Genomic DNA, 26,971 nt, shown 5'->3' with positions numbered 1-26,971 from the left:
TTGAGAAAATTTCATCTAGTTTTAAATTTAACTTAAAAGTTATTTTACAACCAGAAATTGGAAACAGCCTATATGTCTATCAACTGATAAATACATAATGAAAATATAGTACATTTATACAACAGAATATTATTCAGCTGTTTAATAAATTTGCAGGTAAATAGATGAAGCTAGAAAAATATGCTGAGTAAGGTAATCCAGACCCCAAAGGGTAAACACTGCATGCTTTTCTCTCATAAGGATCCTAGTTGTTAAGTTCTTGACATATGTGTTATAATCAAATAACCACAGACATTAGAAACTAGTAAGGAACCTGGGGGAAGAAAAAGATCTCTGAAGGAAGGGGAAATAGAATATAGTGTTAAGGAGAGATAAAGGGGAAAATAGAAGAGGGGAAATAAATGGCAAGGGATGAGAAGACAGGGCAAAAGGGGAAAATATGAAGAGGGACAACTAACACTAAAGGGCATTTGAAAAACCATATGGAAACCGTCTACTGGGAAGTTTACATAGACTTTTTGTAGCAGTCAGCCTAAATGAGTGTCTTTGTCAAATCCTTCTAAGCATAAGAGGCGGCAGAAAGACTTAAAGAGCCAAAAATAAAGGATAACACCAAAGAAACAGTGTCTTCCAGACACAACAAGATTGATGCACATATGAATTCATATAGAGGCTATGGCAGCACACACAAGATCTGCCACATTCGAGGCAGATGGGGTCCCAGTCCTGAGATGGGGAGATGGACACAAAGTCCCAGCTCTAACAGTTACTTAGCAGCCCACAGAGGGCAATCAGTTGTCTATAAGGGAATGCCACTGGATATATCAAGTACATTCTAGAGTATGCTGCATACCCAGAAGTAACTGGCCAACACTAAACAGACTCCATGATCAACTTTTTGGGTTGGTACTTTTGTCTTATTGTATTTTTCTGTTTTGGAGGGGTGCTGGGGTGAACATAACACAAACAAAATTCAATAGTAGGGGGGCTCTTAAGGAGTTTGGGGAAGAGAAAAAACAGGATCAAAATATATTCTATGAAAAAAAATAAATAAAAATAAAAAAATATTTCTTAGCATTACTTTTATGTAAGTATTCAATTATGTATACTAAAGTACAAATCCAATCAGTTGCTACAAAGATAAAGTAAAAGAAAACTCAATATCTATCATGTTAATGAAATCTGAATCATGATGTTATCAATAGAACTATAAAGGCTGTAATGGACTTAAAAAATGCAAACAATAGGGCTAGCGAGATGGCTCAGTAGTTAAGAGTACCAAATGCTCTTCCGAAGGTCTTGAGTTCAAATCCTAGTAACCACATGGTGGCTCAAAACCATCCGTAATGAGATCTGACGCCCTCTTCTGGAGTGTCTGAAGACAACTACAATGTACTTACATATAATAAATAAATCTTTAAAAAAATAAATACAAACAATATTCTCCAAATTAAGTTTTTCCATGATAAAAGATTTTAAAAAAAAAAATCAACAGAATTATCTGATTTATCTTTATTTAAAACAAAAGTAGAAACAATACTAGAATAGATAAATGGTACGGGAAAGAACCTTTCCCTTGATTCTACTATCAGAGGCAAGTTCTAATGTATCAAATCCAAGAGTTCCTGTTTATACCTATATAGTAACATAATTATTTTATTTATTTATTTACCTATTCTACATCTGATTACAGACTTTAAGAGAGCAGAATTTAAAGTGTCACTTTCCCTCCAATTTCTAACACTATCTCTAATTTTGACACTAGTATAAAGTAAGCAACTCACTGAAAGCCCCAAACAATTGAATTGCCAATTTCATTGTTTCTGGGTAGAGCTTGGAACTGAAATGGCACTTCTCCAAGAAGTTATGAAAAAGTCTTTCTCATCTTTGGCTTACACAAATTCAAAGGAGACTACAATGCCGTTAACTAACAATAGGCATTACAACTGTTAGTACATAAAAGAAGAATACTGCTGGCTTTTAGCAAGATATTCTAAATAAAGAAAACTCGGCCCTTTGTGCATTAATACCCCACTCAAGGAACAAAATGTTATTTTTGTAACAAACTTTCACAGTGACGATATAAGAACTAGAAATGAGATTCAACAATATTTTGCTTTGACATGTTGTATGATTTTTTGTCTTAATCACTGTTCTACTGCTACTAAGAAACCCCAGGACAAGGAATGAAGAAGTTTTTAACTGGGGCTTGCTTATAGTTTCAGAGGTTAGTGCATTATTGTTATGATGGGGAGCATGGTGGCATGCAGGTGCTGGAGTAGCTGAGAGTTCTACATTCTGTTCTGTAGACAGAGAGCTAGCCTGGCATGGGCTTTTCAAACCTCAAAGTCCATGCCCAGTGACTTCAGCACTTCCTTCAACAGGGACACTCCTTATCCTTCTAATCCTTTCAAATAGTGCCACTCCCTGGTGAGTAGGCATTCAAATATGAAACTGTGGGAGCTAGTCTTATTCAAACCACCAGTTTTCCTAAGTGATGTATAATTTTAAAGAAAGTTTTAGTTCTCCTTATTGAAATTTGTCAAGGAGGTACCACACTCAAACTCAGGGCTCTTCTCTCAAATAATCTCTTAGACTTTTTTCTTTAAAGTGAGAAGTCAGGCTTTCATGATTCTTGTAATATTTTTGCTTTTTAAATTTATTTCATTTTTTTTCTGAGGTGCTGCAAATCAAAGCAAGGGCCTCATTCATGCTAGAAAATCACTTTACCGATGAGCTACACTGCAACCTAATACTGTCCTTTACTCAACAGGAGCCTTTAAAATTATGCCACTGACTTTAGAGGTAACTGGTTTATAAGCACTGTCAATATTATATATTTGCTAAAGGTAATCTTTCCCAAATCTAAGTAACTTTTTAATAAAGATAATTCAATATTCTGATATATTTTTCTTGGCTCATGGATACTTTTACAACTAAGATTATAGTCAACCAAATAAATCAAAAGTATTTCTATGCTTTCACTTTGCTAAGTTAACTCAGGTAGACAGAATTCTATTCAAGTAATTAACTGATAATGCCATTGCTATATTTCCTTGAATATTTCAGCTCCATGGAAATTTGTCCTGCTTAATTAATGTTTAAAAATATTCTGTAATATCAAGGCCAGCTTTGGCTATATATCTAGAATCTGTCTAAAAAGAAGGAAGCAGGATAGAGTAAAGAGAAAAGATAGGAAGAGAAGGGACTATATTCTACAAGATATAAAAAAATAACTGTTTTTGTTTTAGAGAAAGGGACTAAAGTAAAGTGTAAAGGTCAAAGGAGGCATTCACTTCTCACCTTCCATAAAGATGGTATTAATTATGTACAAGTATTACCCTTTTAAAAAAAAGAAATAAATACTTTGAGATACTACTTTAAATGCATCATCTGTGGCCCCTGACTTTTTTATACTCACAGAAAATATCTACTGAAGTGAGAAGTACTTAATTCTCTAAATTCACAGGTATCCAGATGGTATAGTAGTTAATTACCTGTGGCTGGGTTGATGCTGGCTGCAATATGAAAGTGACAAAGTGCATTGGCAAGCAGTGGTGTGTTCCTATGGACATGGTGAGGATCCTGCTGATGAGGCAGATAGCCAGTATGTGCTACAAGAGCAAGTGATCTACTCCGACCTCTACGGAAAGGTCTCAGATTTACCTGTATAACAAACAAAGTAAAATGACTGCTATATTATGATTGTCAGAATGAATAAAAATGCGATTTTATATAATTATACATGTAAAAAAAATCTTTTTTTTTTGCATAACAAATTTGAATCTTGAAGAATAGGTATCCAGCCTACTATTTTCACATTTGCTTTCAACATCTAAAATCAATTTCCAGAACTTGAAAGTAAAAAAATTAAAAAAATAAATAAATAAAAAACCCAAAAAACCAGTAAGATGGGCATAGTGGTGAACACTTGAATCTTAGTACCTGGGAGAAAGGTAGGAAGAACTCTGAGTTCTAAGCTAGCCTGGTCTATACAATGAGGCAGCCAATGCTAAATAATGAAGTCTTTTTTCCATAAATAAAGTACCAAGAAAGATCTGTCTACTTGTTGTCTTTGCCCATAACTTGTTCCCTAACTATGAATGATATTACCATGATATACCAAACCATCCAACTGTTTTAAAAAGCATTATTTTTCACAGAGATTATTTTATCTGATCTCATGTGGTATCTAATTTAAACACTGCTATTTTAATATTTCATTGCATGAAGTAATTCATTATAGAACCAAATAAAGTTATTGAGCTAGTAAGAAGCAGAGTAAAAGAGAGAGTCCTCAGATAACAGTTTTTATTATGTGATTAATATACAAAGCCATTGAATATGCCACAAAGCTTAATTATATTCTTAGCCATCATCTCTGTGACTTCCAGTCCCGCCTGATCTATACAGGACAGCTGGAGCTACATAGTGAGACCCTGGTCAAACACCAAAAGAGAGGGAAAAAAGAAGGTTTTCTATACTATACAAGTTTATACAAATCATTTTTAAGCCACTTCATGATTTAATATTAAGAAAAGAATAAGAAGCCAGGTATGGTGATGCATGCCTTTAATCTCAGCACTCAGGAGGCAGGAGGATCTCTGAGTTTAAACTAACCTGTTCTACAGAAAGAGTTCCCCTAGAATAGCCAAGGCTACAGAGAAACCCTGTCTACAAAACAAACAAAAAGTAAAACTAAAAAGTAAAGAAAGGAAATACTGAGTCAGTATTTCTATTCTATTTTCAATCAAAAATGGTTTTTCACACTTGTAATCCCAGAACACAAGAGACAGAGACAGGATGATTGGCATGAGACTGAGATCAGCTTGGAGCCACAATGTAAGACTTTGTTTCAAAAGAGCAAAATTTGTTCTATATTCAATTAGCCCAAACATCAAAAATTGAGTTTTAACATCAATACTTGTAAAATAAAGATGTGTTCTGGTGGGTCAAAACATAACAAATTGTACAACAGAATTTAAAAAACAAATCTACCTTATGCTCTAAGAGAAAATATATTTTTATAGTCAAATCTTTGAATTCTCAGATTTTACATTTGCCAAGTCAATTGTTACCTTCATTTTGTAACTGGCTAAGCTAACATTAATCTCATAATTAAAGATAGCTTATAAGTTACAAAAAATTACTTAAATATAGTTTCTTTAGTTAGATAAAAGGAACATTTCTGAAATTGTTTTCCTAAGATATACAACTTCTTATAATATTATTGTGTAATCAAGAAGAAAAAAAATACACTGTATACAAAGATTTAAAAATCTGTAGGAAACATATAATATAATAAAAACACTTACTTCTAGAGCATTTTGAACTCGGTCTTTACTGGAAGCATTTCTCTTGAAGTTATTTGTTAAACTAACTGGTTCACACCAGTGGTTGCAGTCACTTCCATAAAGCAAGCAATCATTTGGTAAAAATGTTTCTACCCAAAGACGACATACATTATCTTTACAGCAAGTCAATAGTACATTACATACAGAAGCCCTGAAGAATAAAAATATTTTAGAGATAATACTAATTACATAACATCATAAACATCCTGCAGAGTTTCTATACATACTTAAACATATAACTAATATTAACAAGAGAACCAAAGAGATGTCCAGGTCCTCTTGAGGACCAGGGTTTGATTCCCAGTCTTTTTAGCTCCAGTTCCAGGGAACTCAACACCCTCTGGTTTCCAAAGGCACTGTAGAGACATACATGAAAATAAAACAGCCATACATATAAAAGCTTAAAAAAAAAGTGAAGAGAGCATGTATATGCTGGTGTCACAACAGAAATTATTTATCAACCTATTTCTTCTGTCTAGAAGAAAATAGTTTTTGTTACATTAATTTTAAGATTTTTATTACATCTAAAGAGTAATGACTTGGATCAAGCCATAATTCCTCAGTTGACATGCACAAAACAAAGTTCTTAATAAAACTTTCCTATTTATTCAGTGAATGACCATTACTTTTAACTATTTAATGTTAAAGTGCTACTTTCTACAAAGTCATTAAGAAACTGATGTAAGCATATAGTATACACATCGTCTCCTAGTCTACCGATGTGCAAGAGAAGTCATGACAGACCTGAACAAACCACATCCATCCTTAGCAATTCTGGACTTTCAGTTATTTCCTTTTATGACATCCTCAAAAAAAAAAAAAAAAAAAGTATATACAGCTATTACCAACAAAGAAATCTTTTTTTTTTTTAAAAGATTTAATTATTTATTATATGTAAGTATACTGCAGCTGTCTTCAGACACACCAGAAGAGGGCATCAGATCTCTTTATGGATGGTTGTGAGCCACCATGTGGTTGCTAGGATTTGAACTTAGGACCTTCAGAAGAGCAATCAGTGCTCTTAACCACTGAGCCCTCTCTCCAGCCCCACAAAGAAATCTTCTATCAGGTAAGTAAGCAAATGAAAGGAAGAAAGGAGGGAAAAGAAGGAGGGATGAATGGAAGGAGGGCAGTAAAGCCAAAACAGGAAGGAGAAAAACTTAAGAGGAATGAAATAAAATATTCTATAGCAACTGCCTTATCATTCATATCTTTGTGATTAAAAAAAAACCAGCACCACAAAAGAAAACTGAAGCAAAATCAATGTTGTTTCCTTGATTATTCTGTCAACTTCAACTCCCCAGTGCATCCTCCCACCTCTCCTGCCTAGCTCTCTCACCCACCTTTTTGTCTATTTCTTTGCATTCCTCCACTCCATAACTTCTGCATTCCTCCCTTTCTCTGCCCTGACATCATTCTCTCAGCCTCTCTGGGCCATGTTTTGTTTTCATCTCCCCTCCATCTGACCCTCACCTCTCCTTCTACAATGCACTCTTTCGATTTCTTCCTGAGCCTTTTCCTTCTCACTCCTCATCACTGTAACTCACATCCATCCCATTCATTTCCCCTTTCTTCTATCCCTAGCCTTTATTTATTTCCTCCCTCTAATGTATTCACATATATACAGACCACAGCAATAAAATTAAAAGTAAGCAAATTTAACAGAGAAAATAAATCAAAGGTAGCCACTCTCCCTCTGGGCCACTCCGGGGGTAAGAGGGTTACCCCTTCCCAGTGTTTTTTATTCCTGTGGGGCACACCCCAAAGTTCATATTGTCAATAAATAACTTGTTATCTCCAGTCAACTTTTGGAAGTTCCTGTAGGATATCAGCAAACCTTCTGACCTATATTCATTACTTTTTAAATAGTAAAGAATATGCTTACTACACAAACCTGTCCACTGTTCTTTCTCAATTCAGCAGACTCTATGCATTCAACTTATTTTTAAAGATAAAGTTTCATGTATCCCAGGCTGACCACAAATGTACTCTACAGCAAGAATGATTTTGAGCCTGTGATCCTCCTGCTTCTAGTTCTTAAGAGTATATATCCTAAGTTTGATCTTCAAAGCCATATTAAAGAGAGAGGGAGAGGGGGACGGGAAGGGAAGAGGGAGAGAGATGGGGGGCAGAGAGAGAGAGAGAGAGAGAGAGAAAGAGAGAGAGAGAGAGAGGAAGGGAGAGGGAGGGAGGGAGACAGGAAGACAGGAAGGGGGGGGGAAGTAACTTAATGGCCCAAAGGTAGGAGAGTAACTATTGCTTCATTGTTATTTCCAAGAACCTCTAAATGTCCCAGTTTTAGGCATCCAGCATCTGCTTCAGCCTTCATTGTGATCAGCTCCATCAAAACTTAAGTAAGCTAAGTCAGTCCACAAAACTTCAGTAATGCATAAGCCTGTTTAGTATTTTGATGGTATAGCATCAATAAATGAGTATACTTGGGCTGGAGAGATGGCTCTTGTCTTCTAGAGGTCCTGAGTTCAATTCCCAGCAACCATATGGTGACTCACAACCATCTGTAATGGGATCTGATGCCCTCCTCTGTTGTGTCTGAAGACAGCTACAATGTACTCATATACATAAGATAAATAAATAAATCTTTTAAAAAATGAGTAAATTCATTTATTATATATCAGAGGAAATTAGTTTCTATAAAATAGTTCTCTTCGGATAGGTTTAAAAGACGAATTAACATACACAATGAGATCATTTTATTCAAAACACATTTTAAAGTATGTAGGCTAGAGAACTAGAACTTAAGTGAATCTGAGCGATGGTTCCTTCTGCTGGCAATACTGATTACTCAGATCACTCTCTCTTAGCCTGAAGACTGCCACAAAGTAAGAACATAACCAATACTTTTCCACACTACACTTGGACTAGAGGGCTAGGATAAGGACAATAACTATTATAATAGGTATATATCCTGTTGGTCCAAAGAAGCAAAATAAAGCCAACAAATGATATGGGTACATAACTGCAGTTCCACTTGTACATCTCAAATGCTGAAACTCAACAGAATCAAAAAGGTGAGATATACAACCAAATCTGCACTCCATGTAGTACAAGACAGATTTGTAGATATACTTACTAAATCTATGTAACTTCACCAAAAGAACACATAAAAATACTAACAGACATATTTTTAAGTCCGTATGAGTTAAACTGAGCTTCTATGGGTTAAACTAATACCCAACTCAAGGCAAGATAATTTAAAGAATTAACTCTATTTTCCTCAAAGATGTCCTTTCAATAAAAGGTACTTGGTTTTTTGATTTGTTTGTTTTAGAAAAGGATATCAGAGGATTCAACTGCAAGTACAAATGAGGATGGTAACTGTCCAAAAAAAGTCGATACAAACAGCAATCTGTATAAGATATACAACGGAACACAAAACAAAAAAAAAAGGAAACTATGTATAACTGCATGACAAAGACATCTAATATAGAAATAAATTACCTTGGTCTCAAATTCACTTTGAGGCTCTCATGATAAGCATTAATCATACTTGACCCATATCCAGACATGTGCAGCCTGGCACAATCAACTGTTACCCTAATCTTCAAGGTTTCAAAGTAAGAAAGCCAGTTAAAGTTTGGTGATGTTCTCTAATACACAATGAAAACACTGACCTTGGCATATATTTGCTTGTTTTACGCCAGGAAAATCCATTTACAGCTCGTGGATGGGCCAGATACACAAAAGAAAAGTCAATTTCTCCTTGGGATTGTTTTTCTGAATTTTTATCTGGAGAGGTAACAGCTGGTCGCCAGTTTTCTACATTATACCACACCTTTAGAAGACAGTCATCCTAAGGAGAAAAAAAATCAAAAAGCATCCAGTGACCATGTAACCACAAACATTATTCAGGAAAAATGAAATTAAGAGTCTTTTTCTCTCTAAGCCAAAAATTCAAGAAAGAGTGCAATACTAGTTGGAACTGATGGCATACCCCTCTAATCCTGGAAGAAGCAGAAAGAGAGCTGTCTGTGAGCTACATAGTGAGCTTCAGGCCTGCCAAGGTAACATAGTAAGACCATGTTTAAAGCAAATAAACAAAACCAAAACAAGCAAACAGAAAGAAAGCAATACCACCTCCAAATTATAGACAATCCAGATAACCGAGAGAGATGGCAAGGCAGTTCATGAATTATCATTTTTAAGAAAATATTGAAAATGAAAATCATTTAATAACTAATATTGCAGAACTACTTTATTTAGGGCACTTCTTAAAAAAAAAAAAAAAAAAAAAAAAAAAAAAAAAACTGACAGCCCCGGAACACACATGGTAAAAGAAAACCAACTCTGACAAACTGTCCTGTGCATGCATATATACCACACATACCCACATGCAGACACACAAAATGTTAGAAATCAAGTATTGTATGTATAGCCATCCTCATTTGTACTTAACTTGGGAAATAAAGGGGGAAAATACAAAGAAATTAGTATTAGGCTCCATTTCTGAACTTCAATCAGAACAAACAACTCCACCTCACTCCTTAAAAAACAAGGACAATTCCAAGGCATGGTGGAGCATTCCTTTAATCCCAATACTAGGCACAGGCAGAGGTACCTCTTTGAGTTTAAGGATATCCTGGTCTACACAGTATGTTGTAACCAAGGTTCATAGTGAGGCCTTGTCTCGAAAAGACTACTAAATTAGTAAATAAATAAAGCTTTGTGGGGTTTAAGAATACCTCATACTGTTTCCAAAAGGCTTTGTGCCATAAGAACAATTATTTTAGACGAGTGGTTTAGGATCTGCTTTATAAAGCAGTAATTGAAAATAATTTCAAGAAAATATGAAATGAACTGACAGTTACAAAATTATGTGCAAAAACCAAAACAAACACACAAACAAAAAAACTGGTCCCCAATTTCCCTGCATAAGCCTTTTATAAAGTCTTATATTTTGAACCAAGTCAGACATATATATATTTGAAGTAAAGGTAACAAACTAGCTTTTGCTCATTGATTATACCCAACATGCAAAGAAGGCACTTAGCCTGTCATTTCATATGCATTGCTTTAAATTAACCCTATGATTAAGGACCTCTGAGGTAGGTATGTCATTCCCATCAGAAAAGAAAGGCCAGAGATATAAATGGCTTGTCTAAGATGAAACTGGTAAATGTGTATTTCTACTTAGATCTGTCCCTAAATCTAGGTTGTTTCCATCTATGGTTTTTTACATTATATTTATACATTTTTCTAATTTTTATAGAAACTAAGAGTATTAAGATAAGTAAATAAAGGAATAAGTAAGTTAATGTTCATAAGGTTCAAAAATAAATTACAGGAGGTTAGAGATAGCTCAAGAGATAGAGTGCATGCTCAAAAAGCAAGAGGACCTGAGTTTGACTTTACAGGACCCATACAAAAAAGTCAGTTGCTCCCGTGCTTGCCTGCCTGTAACACTGGTATTGAGAAGGCAGAGACAGGAGACCCTGGAGGCTTTCTGGACAGCCAATATAATCCATACTGACATCCAGGATCAGTAAAAAACTGTCTCAAAAGGATAAAAAAAACAAAAAAACAAGGTGGAGATTGATCATGAAAGACACTCCTTGATTTCTGGCCTTTATTTTGTGTGCACAAACCTGCACACCCTAGACACACAATATTTTCAAAATTTACCTTTCCAGCAGTGGCAAAAAATTCTCCATCTGGTGAAAATTTCATTAGGTGGACCTGGGAAGCAGTTCTGTAAATTAAAAAGGTTAAGAGTTAATCACCAAGGAAACTAGGCTCAAAATAACCAGTTCTTTCCACGTTAAACTCCAGCAATTTCTTCTCATGATTACAGAATTTTGGGTAACAGCTTCACACTCACTTTTTCCCCTTACGAGATAGGTCTTGCTCTGCGGCTCAGGTTGGTTAAACACCAGGTTAAGCAGGCCTGTTTCTAACGCAGCTGGAAATGCAGAGTACCACTAATGACTTTAAAGGTTCACACAAAGTTTTTGTTGTTGCTGCTGAGAAAGTCAGTTTTGTGTTTTCCCCTTTTTTGGTGTTGGGGGTGAACTCAAGAGCCTGCATACGCTAAGTAGATGCTTTACTAGAGACTTTCTCTTGACTCTTAACTTTTAGAATATTCCAAAAACAAAGTAGTTACTAAGAGAATATTTAAATGTAGATTTCTAAGTCATGTAAATGCAGGAAATTCTAGCATTCAAAAAGTAGAATTAAGACTACTGCAAGTTTGAAACCAATTTGGCCTACACTGTGACTCCTTCAGGTAAGCCAGGGTTGTAATGGTAAGGCCCTGTCTCAAAAACCACCATGTCTAAAATTTTTCCTAAGAATCACACAAGTTATAATTGTGAAAAACAAAAAACCAAAAACCTTGGCAAGTCTAACACCCAAGTTCCCTCTAAATATGAAAGAATGGTTTCAGTTTTTAATCTGGATACCTAATTTCCAGATATGTGTGTATATATATATATATATGTGTGTGTGTGTGTGTGTGTATGTGTGTGTATATATGTATATATATATTTTTAAAGATTTATTTCTTTATTTTTATGTATATATGAGTATACTGTCACTGTCTTCAGACACACCAGAAGAGGGCACTAGATCCAATTACAGACGGTGGTTGCTGGGAATTGAACTCAGGACCTTTGGAAGAGCAGTCAGTGCTCTTAACTGCTTAGCCATCTCTCCAGCCCCCAATATATATTTTTTAGAAAACAATGTTTTTAAGTGAATTTTGCCTTCATCTGGGATAACATTTACTTAATGAAAGATTTCATGTGTGTTAATAGGAATTTAATAATCATGAATTCAGCTACTCAGCTTTGCCTACCTATTTGGTACATACTTGCCTTTTCTCCTCAAAGTACTCTTGGTTCATTATTCCATATAGCCTTCCCTTCTTAAAACTCATATACTGGAAACACCTAGCATTATCATTGCTTTCCTTTCTTCATTCAAATTCACGCTTAGATGTATCTGTGCCAAACTGATTAGCAAAGCATGTCAAAATAGTCTTTTTCCTTCTTTTGAGTGCAGTGCAGGAATCAAACCTGGGGCTTAATGTATGAGCTAGCCATCTATATCCTCAGTGCAACAAGAGGAATTCTCTCACAATTCTTTTCCAATATAAGTAATCTCCCTTATCATTTACATATAAGATAGATTTAAAAAACTAATGGATGATAGGAATGAGAAATTATCTGCAGCATCATTACCACCACAGCATTCTTCCTCAGACAAACACTGGCTAACATATGAGCACAGAGATTTTCACCTTTTCTTTCCAATCCCCTCTCATCTACTTTCAACAGAAGATAAGCAGGAGGGTGGGTTGGACAGGAGGCCATATTTATAGTTTACAATGTAACAGCATTTAGTTATTTTTAAACGTAAACATTTCTGCATCTAGGTGCAAAGAAGTGTTTATGTGTATAAGTTTACAGACCCACATCATTATTTCATTGGCTTATGGTTTTCCATGGTACGCCATAATGATATGAAATACTTACTGGTTCACTACTATATTCTCATTTTTGCTGCAACAACAAAGTGATGCAATGAGAGAGAGGAAGTGGGGTGTAAGCAAGCAAACATTTATGCTCTCACCAGGAGTTGACCCTGGGTATTGCTCTTCTAGTTTGCTTTCTAACATTATATTAAACATCATGGTAAAAAGCAACTTGAGGAATGGTTCACTTCATCTTACAGCTTACTGTCTGTCATGAAGAGAAGTCAGAGCAAAAATTCAAGGCATGAACTTGGAGGCAGAACTAAGCAGAGATCATGGAGGAATGCTACTTACTAGCTTGCTCCTCATGGCTTTCTTCATCTGCTTTCTTATATACCTTAGAGGTTTCCTGCTCAGGGACAGTACCACTACCACCTACAGCAGACAGGGCCCTCACACATCAATTATCAATTAAGAAAATGTCCCACAGCCTTTCCTATAGGGAATTCTGATGGAAGCATTTATTCAATTGAAGTTCCCTTTACTGAGATTACTAGCTTGTGTCAACTTGACAAAAGCCCAGTCAACACAAGTATTCTATCTTTTATCACTTTCTTGTTTTTAGGCAGAATCTCTCACTGAACTTAGAGCTTATCTTTCTGCTAGACTGGCTGACCAGTCAACAAGTCCTTGGGTCCACCTCCTTCCATACCCCACCCCACACGAATTATGTAAGTGTGCTATTATGTCTGTCTTTTATATGAATGTAGGAATTCCAAATTCAGTTCCTCATACATGCAGAGTAAATATTTACCCAACTTCGTCATCTCCCCAGCTTGCTCACTCATTTTTACTAATCTGGTTAATCTTTGGGATATTCCTATCCAAATTATAAAACTGTGCCATGAGCAGTTGTACATGCCTGGAACCCTAGCAGTGTTAGCTTACATGTGATTTGCTCATCCCAGCTTATGTCATCACCACTGTTATTATTCGCCACCCCCAAGTGTGGCCTATAAAAGGACTGCTCTTCACCCTAGCTCCCTCCCCCTTTCTGTCCTCCTCTGTCTGCCCCTTCTCTGTCTTCATGGCTCTGCTCCTATCTGTCTGCCTCTGCCCCTTCCCCAGGTCCTCATTCTTTCCCCAAATAAACTTCCCTTATATCAGGTCTGAGACTTGGCATGATTTCTCAGGGGGATACCTTGGCATGGCCAACCAGGTTCCCCCCACCCACTGCTGTACTTAGGAGACTGGGGCAGTAGGGTTGAGTTCAGGGCCAGATATCAAGACCCCTACCTTTTCTTAAAGCAACAACTACTCTTTTTAAAAGCAAAGCAAAACTCAGTATTCCTATTCAATCCCTCTTAAGCTTACTGATTCCTTCACAGCAAACAATAAAGACAAAGGCACCTGGGCATGGTGGTGTTTGAAAGCTAATGGCCCCCATAGGTCATGTTTGGTGGAACTGATTATGAAGGATTAGGAGGTATGACCTTTTATAAATTTCCGTGGCCATGATGTTTGTCACTGCAACAGAAAAGTAACTAGGACAGCAGCAACGCCAATATTTCCAGCTACTGCAGAGACTGAGGCTCTTCCCAAATGACCTCACGGTGATGTATAAACAATTCCCTTCTATCATTGTGTGCCCTGCTTATGTCACTCTAGCCACAAGTTAAACACTCACACACAGGGAACTTTGTCCTCGATGACACTCATTTCTTTCAGGTTGATTCTCTAATGTGACCTTCAGCTCTCCTTCACTTACCCTGCTTATTACTTTTGTCTTCAAAGCTCTTATTCATCTAAAGAATGTCTTCAGTGTTTTAAGGGCATCATTAATAAGGAATATGGTCAAAACTGAACTTTGAGATGTACTCTAGTCATCTTAAGCTTCAGTTTCTGATCTCAGGCTTTTCTACTTGCTTAATAAGAAACAGTATCAAATCAATAGTTACCATGCCTGTTCTAAGTTACTATTCCATTCTCTGAACTTTAACAGTCTTCCCTCCCTCCTTACAAATGCACAAAGTACATTTTATGTTCTCAGTTTATTTCACGGAAATCTTTGGATACACCCATAGAAAAGGATAAGCACCTCCCCCCTCCTTCAATAAATTAATAGCAACTGGCAAAACAAAGACACGGTGACCAGAACAGCTGAAAGCTCACATCTTGATATGAGGCAGAGAGAACACAAAAGTAAAGCCCAGTCTTTCTAAAAAATTATTTATGCAAAATTCTATTCTCCCTCCATATATTAATGTGTTTCTACCTATGACACTTTTTCTGTAGATTTAGTATAAAAGTCTGTCTTTAGTGTATATATAGGTCTGTCATTTGGTACCTGATAACACTCTATGAGCTGGGTGGTGGTGGCACATGCCTTTAATCCCAGCACTTGGGAGGCAAAGGCAGGTGGATTTCTAAGTTCGAGGCCAGCCTGGTCTACAGAGTGAGCTCCAGGACAGCCAGGGCTATACAAAGAAACCCTGTCTCGAAAAACCAAAAAAAAAAAAAAAAAAAGCAAAGCAAAAGAAAAAATCCACTTATCATCCTGTTATTTCAGTTTACCTATCTAACACTGGACTTCCCCTAACTGTTAAATGCAACATTCAAACAATTTCACAGATATCCGGAAGATTTTATGCAACCAACAAATATCTGTTGAATGACAGAAACCTGAAAATGCTAATCAAAGTATACAAAATTTAAACCTAAGCTATATTTATAAATTCTTAGAAAATATATTAATAATCTAGTGTTCTTATCAACAAGTCACCTTTTACTGTGAACACTCACTATTAATAAACATTACTCATACTCTTCTTTCTGAACACTTCACATTTTTATTTAGAAATAAGTTAATTGCTTCTTAAAATGTCCATAGTTACTGCAACATGTAAAAGCCTGTCTTCCCTCTTCAGCACTCATTTCTGTTAACTAGTGATCCACTTTTTTTTAACTAATCTTACTTTTAAAAGAAAGTGTTAACTATAGAACTGTACCTATTTCCCCTCAAGTTTTTATTTATTAGAGAAATGTTTTATTTGGATAGTCAAACCTATTAATTTTCCTTCTCTTTCACTTTAAAGCTTTGGTGTCATATTTAGAAAATCTATTTCCCTACTTCCAAACACTATTTTTCTTGTCCAACAGCAACATGACATAAATGACAAATTGATGTGTGGACAGCCTGGAGGACTCAGTCCTCTCCTTCCACCACATGGGGTCAGGAACTGAACTTAGGTTGTCAGCCTTTGTAGCAAGCATCTATGGAGTAAAGCCATTTCACTGACAACCTATGTATTTATTGTAACATTTGGCCCTAATGTCTGTTCACAGTGAATATACTAAAAAATTTGTATATATAACCAACTTATAAAATAAAGAAAATAAATAAAAGACAAGTTTACCAGTAAAAACTGTCTAGTCAATTACTTACTTGCAATGCCAAATGCATATCCAATCTCCAAAGTTTAGATCTGTTTTATCTGGATTTTCATCTTCAGCTTGCTTTCTTGAGTTAATATTACACCAAAGCTGCAAACAGCTGGAACCAGTTAAAAGACGATTACCTAAAGAAATATATATACATATATATGAATAGCATTTATTATGTAAGCTGTTAACACCAAGTTAAGATATATACTCAATAATCTCTTATAATACTATAAAGTACAATAGAGTACCTAAAAAGAAACTGCAAAAGAATAATTTGGGGTTGGCTAGATGGCTCACTGAATAAATGCATTTGCTTCCAAGTCTAAAGACGTGAGTTCTAATCCCAGAATCTTCATGATGGAAAGGTAGAACCAACTCCTCCAAGCTGTCCTCTGATCCCCATATGAACCATAGCATGTACACACCCATGCATAAATACACATAAATAAGAAATGTAATCTTGATAAAGACATATATACGTATATTATACATATACATATATATTATACATATACATATTATATATATATATATATATATATATATATATATATATATATATATAAAACAAGAATAATTTAGGAGCTTGGATCTGTCAACATCTTACTATAGGAGGGAATGATCCTGTGAATCTGTACTCTTCCTTTGAGGATTATAAACAGACAATGGTAGATAGGGTAGGGCCAATGAGGAACCACCCCTGCCTGACTCTCTACATGTTTTCATTCCTGAGAGACAAAAGTCACTTTAATTTTGTGTTGTAGTCACAGGGAGGGAGTCCATACTCTTGGAAATAGTCTCTCCCTCAGTATGCTGTATGGAACACTAATAAAATGCAATGAGGAAGGAAGGAAGGAGGGAGGGAAGAAGAAGGGAGGAAGAAAGGTGGGAATAAAGTCGGGAGGGGAGTGGGAGGAAGAAGAGAGGAAGAAGAGGAAGGAGAGTGCAAAGAAAAGGAAGGAAACAAAAAAAGAGAAAAAAGTGTTAGTCTAGGAAAAAAAACACAAACTTTAGGACAGAAATTTGGAAATCCATGTATTTAACTCGTTTACTTAGGCACACAAATTGACTAGTTGGACAATCTTTGAGCTTCAGTTTTCTTATAAATTCAGAACTCGTTAGAGTTGTAAGGATTAACTGAAACGTACAAGAACCATTGCAAAATAATTTTCATACACCTTAGAAGAATGGAATGTGGTTGGTCTTATCTCTTCAATATCTGGACTCCTACTTTCTTTTGAGCAGAGAATGAAACAACAATAACAGAGCAATCCTCTGGATAAGGAAAGGCCAGGCTTTAGGAGTATTTGTAGCTTATACTTTCATTTTCAAATTTTAACAGCCATGTAATTACACTACTCTGCTGTAGAGACATGAGAGACAGACCACATGAGGAACAAAGATAATACACTATAAAATTAGCCAAAGGTCCATGTATGCAAAGTTTTTCTTGGATCCTCTACATGCTAATTAAAGTAATAATTCACAGATAAGAGATACGAATCCCCACAAAACTCTATAGCAATTCTGACCCACAAAACATAAGCAGAAAATTTAATGCTGCTTTATGCTATAAAATATTTATTTTTATTTTGTATGTGCATTTCTGTGTGTATAGATGTCTGTGCTCATCCTTTAGAATGGAGTTACAAATGCTTGTGAGACACTGTGTGGGTGCTGGGAATAGAATTGGGATCATCTGGGAGAACCACCAGTTCTCTTAACTGGTAGCCATCTCTCCAGCCTCTCCAGCCCTAAGTCCTGTATTTTTTAATGCAATACATTTTTTAATACATAGCATAATACAGAATCTTGTCTCAGAATTAATTTCATCTATTCTGCCCTAATTGTTAAAAATCTATCAGAAAGTCGGGTCATTGAAATCTTGTCAATGAAATCTTATTCTCCAGAGAGAAGTATCTTTTCCCAAAAGTAATAAGTATTCTGTATATCATTTATCATGTCCTATCATTTACTAGAGCTTATATTTACCTTTATTTCAATATAAATTATAAAAGGGAACAATTTGTCTTACTTATTTTTGTATTCGCCACTGTCACACAGATAAAATACAGAAAAGTTATAAAATTAACTAGTTAAATGACATTTGTTCCAGTTATTCTTGTTAATTTCCTTACCTGCGGGATCCCAGGTTATATTATGTGCTATTGAGTCCAGAAAAAATTGGCCACTTTTCTGCCACTGACTATAAAATTCCTAAAATCAGAAAAAAGTCACTTAGCTAATTATGATTACCATTTTTTAATCAAATGAACATGTCACGTTTGCTGTGCTCATAATAATGTAATTGTTTTTAGGAACAAAACAATTGAGTTAGGAGAAATATGAGTTACATCAGCACTTCCCAACCTGTGGGTCACATATTTCAGATCGCCTTTGGAATAAAGACTCTGCTCAGTAGCAAAACTATAGCTATGAAGTAGCAACAAAAATGATTTTATGGATGGGGTCTCCACAACATAAAGAACTATATTAAAGGTTCACAGCATTAGGAGGGTTGAGAACCACTGAATTAAATAATGAAGACTATTTTTTAAAAAGACTATTCAGACTATCTGCTGTTGAGGTCTAAAAGTCTATTTTTAGTATAAATAACCAATAAACATATATTTTATAACAAACATTGATTATATTATGTGTTTTTATTAAAGTCTAAAATTTAACTTTAAGTGTGTATGTAAGGATCAACTAATTTAAATATCCTTCTCAATCTTTCATCTCTAAGGTACATTAATTATTTCCTTAATATGAGACCTTCCCATTCTTTCAACCATCTTTTATTTGAACCTACAAATAAGTAAAAAAAAAAAAATCATATGTCAGTCTATACACATATTGAATCTCGGGGTATCATTACCACTTTTAAGAGAGAATTCCTGCAAATTGTCCTCTGGCCTCCACAGGTGGATTCTTCCCAGTTAGATAAATTTAATGAACACCTTAAAAGTACAGTTTAATACTGTTAATTATTTAATGCAGCAGTAAAGGCCTCTAGTACTGGATAAACTAGGTAACCCATAGACACTAACAGAAATCAGAGAGAATTCTGAAAGCTCTTCATGAAGCTGAATGCTGATGAGTGCCCAGCACTTGCCTGTAAATACAGACCATCGGAGGCCTAGACAAGACAATTGGGAGTGCAGAGCTAATCTGGCCTCACAGTAAGTTCTGTGTTTGTCTTGTGTTACGTGGCAAGATTCTGCTCCAAAAAGAGCAATAAAGGGTAAAGGGGACGGGATAGAAAAAAGGTAATTCATAAGATAGTATTGACTCAAGTAAAAGCAATCTCAAAATGATCAGAAGTTATATAAGGGTATTTCTACCATTAAAACATCACTTGATTCTCTACATTTCTCATCTTTAATATACCAACCTTATAACAACTCTATTACAAATGAACAAATCCCAGTTAATTTCAGAGTTGAACAAAGAGGCTCATAAGGTGGCTTCTATTAAAATCACTCAAGAGCCCAGTTTGGTGGCAAGTGTGTTTAATCCCAGCACTCCTGAGGCAGAGCAGACATCTCTGAGTTCGAGCCCAGCCTAGTCTACATAGTGAGCTCCAGGACAGCCAGGGCTAAATAGAGAAATCCTATCTTGAAAAACGAATTAAGTTCACGTAAGTAAAAGCAACAGACACAGACAGCTATCCTACAATCTCTAACCGTTCCCTCCACTTCCCTATGCTGGTGCTTTTATGACTCAGGAATCACTGGCTTAATCTTCACGGTGACTACAAGGACATGGGAAAGAATATGACCTGCCTGTTATAGTCAATAGCACTAAAATACATGAAATCTAAGTACATACTCCCAATATTTATAAACTAGTTAACAAACTTTCTAATTTCTTATATACTTTCCTTATAAAGAACATTTATTCATCTGACAGCAACTATATTACATAATATAATAAAAGCAAAAAACAAAGCCCTAGAAATGTTTTAATACTGAAAACAAATCATGCAACTATAAGAATAACATATGAAAAGGCAGAAAACTTAAGAGTGCTGTACAGGCCAAATAATAAGGTGCTACTTGGCTAAACAATGGTGTCTGACAGTAGCAATAAAGTAACTTCCAAACTTAAAGTTTACACTTTATTATCAAATAAAACTGTTAGAAGGAAAACAAAACACTTTATATTTTATTGACAAAATTTAGTCTAATTCAATTTGAATAAAAAAATTTAATTATATTTTAAGATGAAAATCAAACTTAACATACATCTTCAATTATAGTCCATAACTTATACTAGTTAAAAGTATGGTCATTTTGATTCTTTTATACTAGACCTATTTCAATTCCTAAAAGAAAAAATAATAAATTACTGACCAAGTTTTTCCTTTTTTTCGGCAGACTGACTGGTTCAAAAACAGAGATAACATTTCCATAGGATGCTGCAATCTTTTAAAAAGAAAAGCAAATATAAATTTAAAATACTTATAGATCAAACAAACAAATGGAATAACTAATGCAGTTCCATTAAAATATGCAAATACATGGTTTCACCCATTGGTATTTAAGAACATAACAAGGTATCAGAATCCCAGTACTGCTACCTTTTTTTATGTATACTCAGATACTTCTCTATTTGCATTTATAATATATATAACACTATCTTTTGAATAGTCCTATGGTCAAGAAAAGAAAAGTCATAAAATACTTAGCATGAATAAATAATGTATATTATAATGACAACTATTTCCCTCAAAGAGGAAGCATGCAAATCAATTTTTGCCAAATACAAAATCTGACATGATTTTAAAATTAGTTTTAAGGTTATCTATCTTTGGAGTTCATAATTCTCCCAACAAATAATTTAACTTCATAAAAGTAAAACAAAACCTATTCTTTATAAACACAATTAGTACAATTCTTAACATTTTATGTTTTTGAAATTTCTTTTTCATTTTTTATTTTGTGGAAGGGCAGGAACACATAATTTGAACGCAGGTCTCTGTATAAGTATCCTACAAATGAGCTACATATTTAATTCCTTCTTAAATTTATCCTTTAAGTCAGCAACTACAATCGCTTGAATGAACCTATCAAAATATCAGAAATCAACTAGACATGATGGCATAAACCTGTCATCCCAGAATATAGAAGAATATGGGAAAAGAATCATAGATCAGCCTCAGATACACAGTTAGGACCCTATCTCAAAATCAAAAACAAAAACAAATTAAACCAAACAGATAACAAATAAGTAAGTAAATATTTATATAAAAATAAGGCAGGTAGCTGGGCATGGTGGAGGCAGGCTGATCTCTGTGAGTTCAAGGCCAATCTGGTTTACATAGTTCCAAGCCAGCCAGATTAAAAAAAAAAAAGAAAGAAAACTAGAAATTAATAAAAGAACAATATGTTCTAAAGGAGAGAAAGAGATGAGGATATTACATATAAAACTTCAAAACAAGTATGTTAAATGAACTGAGTTTATAGAATACACAAATCAGCTGCACTGTGTTAAGCTAGGAAATACTGGGCTCTAAGTATGAGTTGGTTTTAAAAATGTAATTAAGTATTCATTCAATTTTAAAATGAAGGCATATTATTAACACAGTTATAAACAACACATATTTAAGGTGACTCATGACCAACTTAGCTAGAAGTGTTGTTTGTAACAGAATGAACATAAGACTAAAAGATAGGTCTGAGCCATATTATACAATGATTCATGCCATTGTGAACAATTTGAATTGTTCCAAGTTTTGAAGCTGAAAAACAAGAAATATACAGGTACAGTTTCTTGCAATAATTTGGTGGTTATACAAAGAAAACAATGTTAGTGGGAAACATTGCTGATGTCAAGTAGTATTTTCTTTCTTAAAGACAGAAGTACCTTAGCATAATACCCTAAAAATTTTCTTCCTGATACTTTATAGACCTATTCACCTATCCTTAAGCAACCCTGTGGTCCCCTGTTCCTAGGAGGCCCCCAGATGGATGTCAAACTCAGTCCAGATACAAGATGGGCTCAGCATACTAAGGAACAGAACTCCTGAACTCAAAAAGCCCTCCTGCTTAGGTCTCCAGAGTAGCTGGGACTACAGATATGTGCCATCCTGCCTGGCTTCCTGATACTTTAAGAAAGAAAGGCTTTGACCATAGCACTACCTGTTAATAAGAAAACTTATCTTTTATTAGTTTGATCATAAAACCAAATTCCTCCTAGCCTAGATAATTGTATAATTTAGTGACTCTTCATGAAAAGCTATCACTGGAAGCTATCACATTTCCAACATTACTTAGCTCTATGAATCTGAATGCTATTTAAGTTTTTAATAATAACAAAAGATTAATAACAAAAGATTACAGAACTACAGAGCTAAGAGAGCAAACACTAAAACCATGAAAAAAAAAAAAAAACTCACAATTTTAGAATCCTAAAAAGAACAAGTTAAGTTCCAAGCAAGAGGCAAATAGATAGATATTTGCAACTACATTGAAAAGACCTACACTTTATCTCCATATTTGCTCCTGTGAGTATTTTGCTCTCCTTCTAAAAGGGACCAAAGCACCCACACTTTGGTCTTCCATCTTATTGAGCTTCATGTGGCCTGTGAATTGTATCCTGGTTATTTGGAGCTTTTGGGCTAGTATCCACTTATCAGTGAGTGCACACCATGTGTTTTCTTTTGCAACTTTACCTCACTCAGAATGATATTTTCTAGTTCTATCCATTTGCCTAAGAATTTCATGAATCCATCATTTTTAATAGCTGAGCAGTACTTCATTGTGTAAATATACCACATTTTCTGTATCCATTCCTCTGTTGAAGGACATCTGGGTTTTTTCCAGCTTCTGGCTATTATGAATAAGGCTGCTATGAACATAGTGGAGCATGTGTCCTTCTTACATGTTGGAGTATCTTCTGAATATATGCCCAGGAGTGGTATAGGTGGATCTTCAGGTAATACTATGCCCAATTTTCTAAGGAACAGCCAGACTGATTTCCAGAGGGTTTGTACCAGCTTGCAATCCCACCAGCAGTGGAGGAGTGTTCTTCTTTCTCCACATCCTTGCCAGCATCTGCTGTCACCTGAGTTTTTGATTTTAGCCATTCTGACTGGTGTAAGGAAAAGCCAACCAGAGACTGTCCCTCCTGGGAATTCATCCCATAAACAGTTACCAAACCCACACACTATTGTAGATGCTAAAAAATGCATGCTGAAAGGAGCCTGATATGGCTATCTCCTGAGAAGCCCTGCCAGAGCCTTACAAATACAGAGGCAGATGTTAGCAGCCAACCACAGGACTGAGCGAGGGGTCCCTAATAGAGGAGTTAGAGAAGGTACTGAAGGAGTTGAAGGGGTCTGCAACCCCATAGGAAAAACAATATCAACCAACCAGACCCCCCAGAACTCCCAGGGACTAAGCTATCAACAAAGAAGTACACATGGCTCCAGCCACATATGTAGCAGAGGATGGCCTTGTCATGCACCAATGGAAGGAGAGATCCTTGGTTCTATGAAGGCTCAATAGATGCCCCAGTGTAGGGGAATTGAGGGTGGGGAGGTGGAAGTGGGTGAGTGGGTGGAGGAACACCCTCATAGAAGCAGGGGGAGGGAAGATGTGATAGGGTGTTTCTGGGAAGGAGGGAAACCAGGAAAGGGGATAACATTTGAAATGTAAACAAAGAAAATACGCAATTAAAAAAAAAAAAAGAAGAAAGAAAGAAGACCTATAAGGTGACAAAAGACGACAGAAGTACAACAAATAGATAAAGACTGAAATAGAAACATCTTTTATCAAAAGTATCATAAAGTACCTAACATGGTGGTGTGTCTTTAATTCCAGCACCAAGGAGGCAAAGGCTACCTGGTCTACAAAGCAAGTTCCAAGTTAGGAAGATCCTGTCTCAAAAACAAATAAATAGGCCTATCAATTATACTAACTTGGTACTATTTTAAGGTATGTATGTTGCCTAGTATGACTTCTAGCAGGATCCTCCACAGATACAGTTCAAATGATCAACAAGAACTACGCTGTTTTATATTTGCTGTTATTTACAGTTTTGAATCTTTCTTTTGTTTTGTTTTTTCAAGACAGGGTTTCTCTGTATAGCCTGGCTGTCCTGGAACTCACTCTGTAGACCAGGCTGGTCTCGAACTCAGAAATCCGTCTGCCTCTGCCTCCCAAGTGCTGGGATTAAAGGTGTGTGCCACCACCGTCTGGCATGATTTGCCTTTTGATAATAATGCTATGTCTTTCCATCTTAAGGAAGATAACATCTCAGATTTTAGTTTTATATTAATTTTGTATTCTAATGCCAAAACAATAAGCTCTAGGTATGTTTATAGGTAAGTAGTATGTATCTATCTCAATTAGTAAAGAAGATTATACTACATCTTAAAATTACACAAAAAAGGAGTTCCAAACTGAGTATATAATGGTTTATGCCTATATTCTCAACATTCAAGAGACAAACAAGAGGATTGCAGTAAGTTCAAGGCCAGCCTGGGCTACACTGTGATTTCTAGGACAAGTTAGGTTACAGTGTGACCTTGTCTCAAAAATCAAAACCAGGTGAAGAGATGGCTCAGCGATTAAGAGTACTTGCTGCTTTTGTAAAGGGCCTAGGTCTGCTTCCCAGAATCCAGGTCAGGCCGCTCGCAGCCTGAGAAGTCCAGGTCCAGGTGCTCCAAATGCTCTTCTGACATCCATGGTTGCCCCACCCCCACCTAGGCTGCATAAGCCACTCAGGCATACACATAAAATAAACAACAACAAATCACCACTAGAACACCTGACATTCTCCAAAATTCATCCTGAAGAGCCAAAGAAATGTGTAGCTTTATCCTTAGAAAGGAGATCTTAATTGAATAGAAGATAGATATTTCAGAGAATATTCTGACAAAAATCCGCATGTTACCACAAGATTACAAACCTTGCCTTGTTGCAATGAACAGTCTACACATCCCACTTGAATATTTCCATGCTTAGCGCCTGGGATGATCTGTAATCTTTCAAAATTACTTCCCAGTATTACAATGTCACATCCAGATGCATAGGCCTAAAAAGGTAAAATAAAAATGATAGACATTTCAAAAAATATGTACAAAACTGGTATTACACATTGTTTAAAACATACAAATTTTAACTGCTTCTGAGACAGCCTTTGTTAGAACTATTTTCTTTCCTTCCTATATATAACTCAACTACAAATCAACCCCATCTGAAATTAATCATATGCATTTCTTTTATCTTCATTGAATGTTCTCATCCCTGTTTATAACAAAATCATCCCTGTTTGTAAAAGGCAGATGATTTTGTCCTGCTGTTAGCAATCCAATTGCTAAATCCCTGTCTCTGTTTTCAAACCAAAAAGATGACTTCGAATCAAGTTATAATCACTGCTTAAATTTTAGTTTCCTACTACACCTGCAATAAAGTCCTCAACTCCTTCCTTACCATGACAGTCCCCTATGTGATTGATTATCCTTCTATAAATCCACCTCAGGCAACTGTGCCTATTTCCTTCCCTCACATTTCATTGCTCTTCCTTCTGTTCTTTGTTCCATTTAAAATCAAACACCTCTAATAATATATAATCCAAAGATGCACTGGTCTGCATGCTCTTCTGTCCCTTAGGAAGAACGTGCTTACTCTTTAGAGCAGTTGATTCCATCCCAGGCTCTCTTCTTCTTACTTGTTCTCATGTATTTACTACTCCCTACCTCTCTAATTGCTTGGGAATGCAATGACAAAGGCTATCAGAAATAAAGAAATAGGCTACAGTTTAAAAATAAAAACAACGGGGCCAGGTGGTGGTGACAGATACATTTAATCCCAGCACTTGGGAGGCAGAGGCAGAATCTCTGTTGAGTTTGAGGCCACCTTGATCAACATAGTGAGTTCCAGGCCAGTCAGGACTATATAAAAAGACTTTGACTCAAAAATTAACTAATTAGGGCTGGTGAAATGGCTCAGTGGGTAAGAGCACTGACTGCTCTTCTGAAGGTCCTGAGTTCAATTCCCAGCAACCACATGGTGGTTCACAACCATCCGTAATGAGATCTGACGCCCTCTTCTGGTGTGTCTAAAGACAGCTACAGTGTACTTACATATAATAATAAATAAATCTTTAAAAAAAATTTACTAATTAATTACAGGAGGAACAGACTAGAAACTTCTACTGTAAGGTTTTAGGAATGAGAAGTAGCTAAATATTAAGATCTTTTCCACAAAAGCACGAGTTAAAAAGTTGTTTGAATAAATCTGTCAAAGTATTTGGATGTAAGAGAGAGAAAGTACTTAGGATTCCTACTGTACAAATTGCGAATAGCATAGATATACCTCAAGTTTAAGAAGGCAGTTCTACAGGAAAACTAACAAGAGACTAGAGACATTTATTAAAATATCCAAAGAGATCACACTTATCTTAACTTGCCTTCTGCTCTGGCAGCATTAAACTGAAGATATATATGACTGCATTCAAGGACATAAGTTAAAGGTCTATTACATTGAGGTAGTAGAGATAAAGACAAATGAAGAGATCTGAAAACTATTTAGGAAGTAGACTCTACAGGACTTGAAAAAAAAAAATTGGAGGAGGTGCTGATGATTCTACCAAGCCTCAAACTTAGAAAAACAGCTAGGGCTGGGTGGCGGTGGCACGTGCCTTTGGTCCCAGCACTTGGGAAGAAGCAGGTGGAGCTCTGAGTCTGAGGCCTGCCTAGTCTACAGACAGGACAGCCAGAAACCCTGTCTCCAAA

General features: G+C 35.7%; 1 protein-coding gene across 6 annotated transcripts in view; it reads right to left on the bottom strand.

Moving 5' to 3' along the window:
* Positions 1-26,971, bottom strand: part of Dmxl1 (Dmx like 1) — a 149,269-nt gene that overhangs the window by 113,521 nt on the left and 8,777 nt on the right. For all 6 annotated transcript variants that reach the window (XM_031365659.1, XM_031365654.1, XM_031365655.1 and 3 more), the window contains exons 2-9: positions 25,144-25,269; positions 20,583-20,654; positions 18,366-18,444; positions 16,229-16,361; positions 10,995-11,061; positions 8,987-9,165; positions 5,316-5,505; positions 3,498-3,666 (exon numbers count right to left, since the gene is read on the bottom strand). In XM_031365659.1, the coding sequence (XP_031221519.1) occupies positions 3,498-3,666; positions 5,316-5,505; positions 8,987-9,165; positions 10,995-11,061; positions 16,229-16,361; positions 18,366-18,444; positions 20,583-20,654; positions 25,144-25,269 (1,015 nt within the window). The remainder of the gene's footprint in view (positions 1-3,497; positions 3,667-5,315; positions 5,506-8,986; positions 9,166-10,994; positions 11,062-16,228; positions 16,362-18,365; positions 18,445-20,582; positions 20,655-25,143; positions 25,270-26,971) is intronic.

The sequence above is a fragment of the Mastomys coucha genome, unplaced genomic scaffold, assembly GCF_008632895.1.
Source record: "Mastomys coucha isolate ucsf_1 unplaced genomic scaffold, UCSF_Mcou_1 pScaffold13, whole genome shotgun sequence".
NCBI lineage: Eukaryota > Metazoa > Chordata > Mammalia > Rodentia > Muridae > Mastomys > Mastomys coucha.
This window is presented reverse-complemented; position numbering and strand designations above follow the sequence as displayed.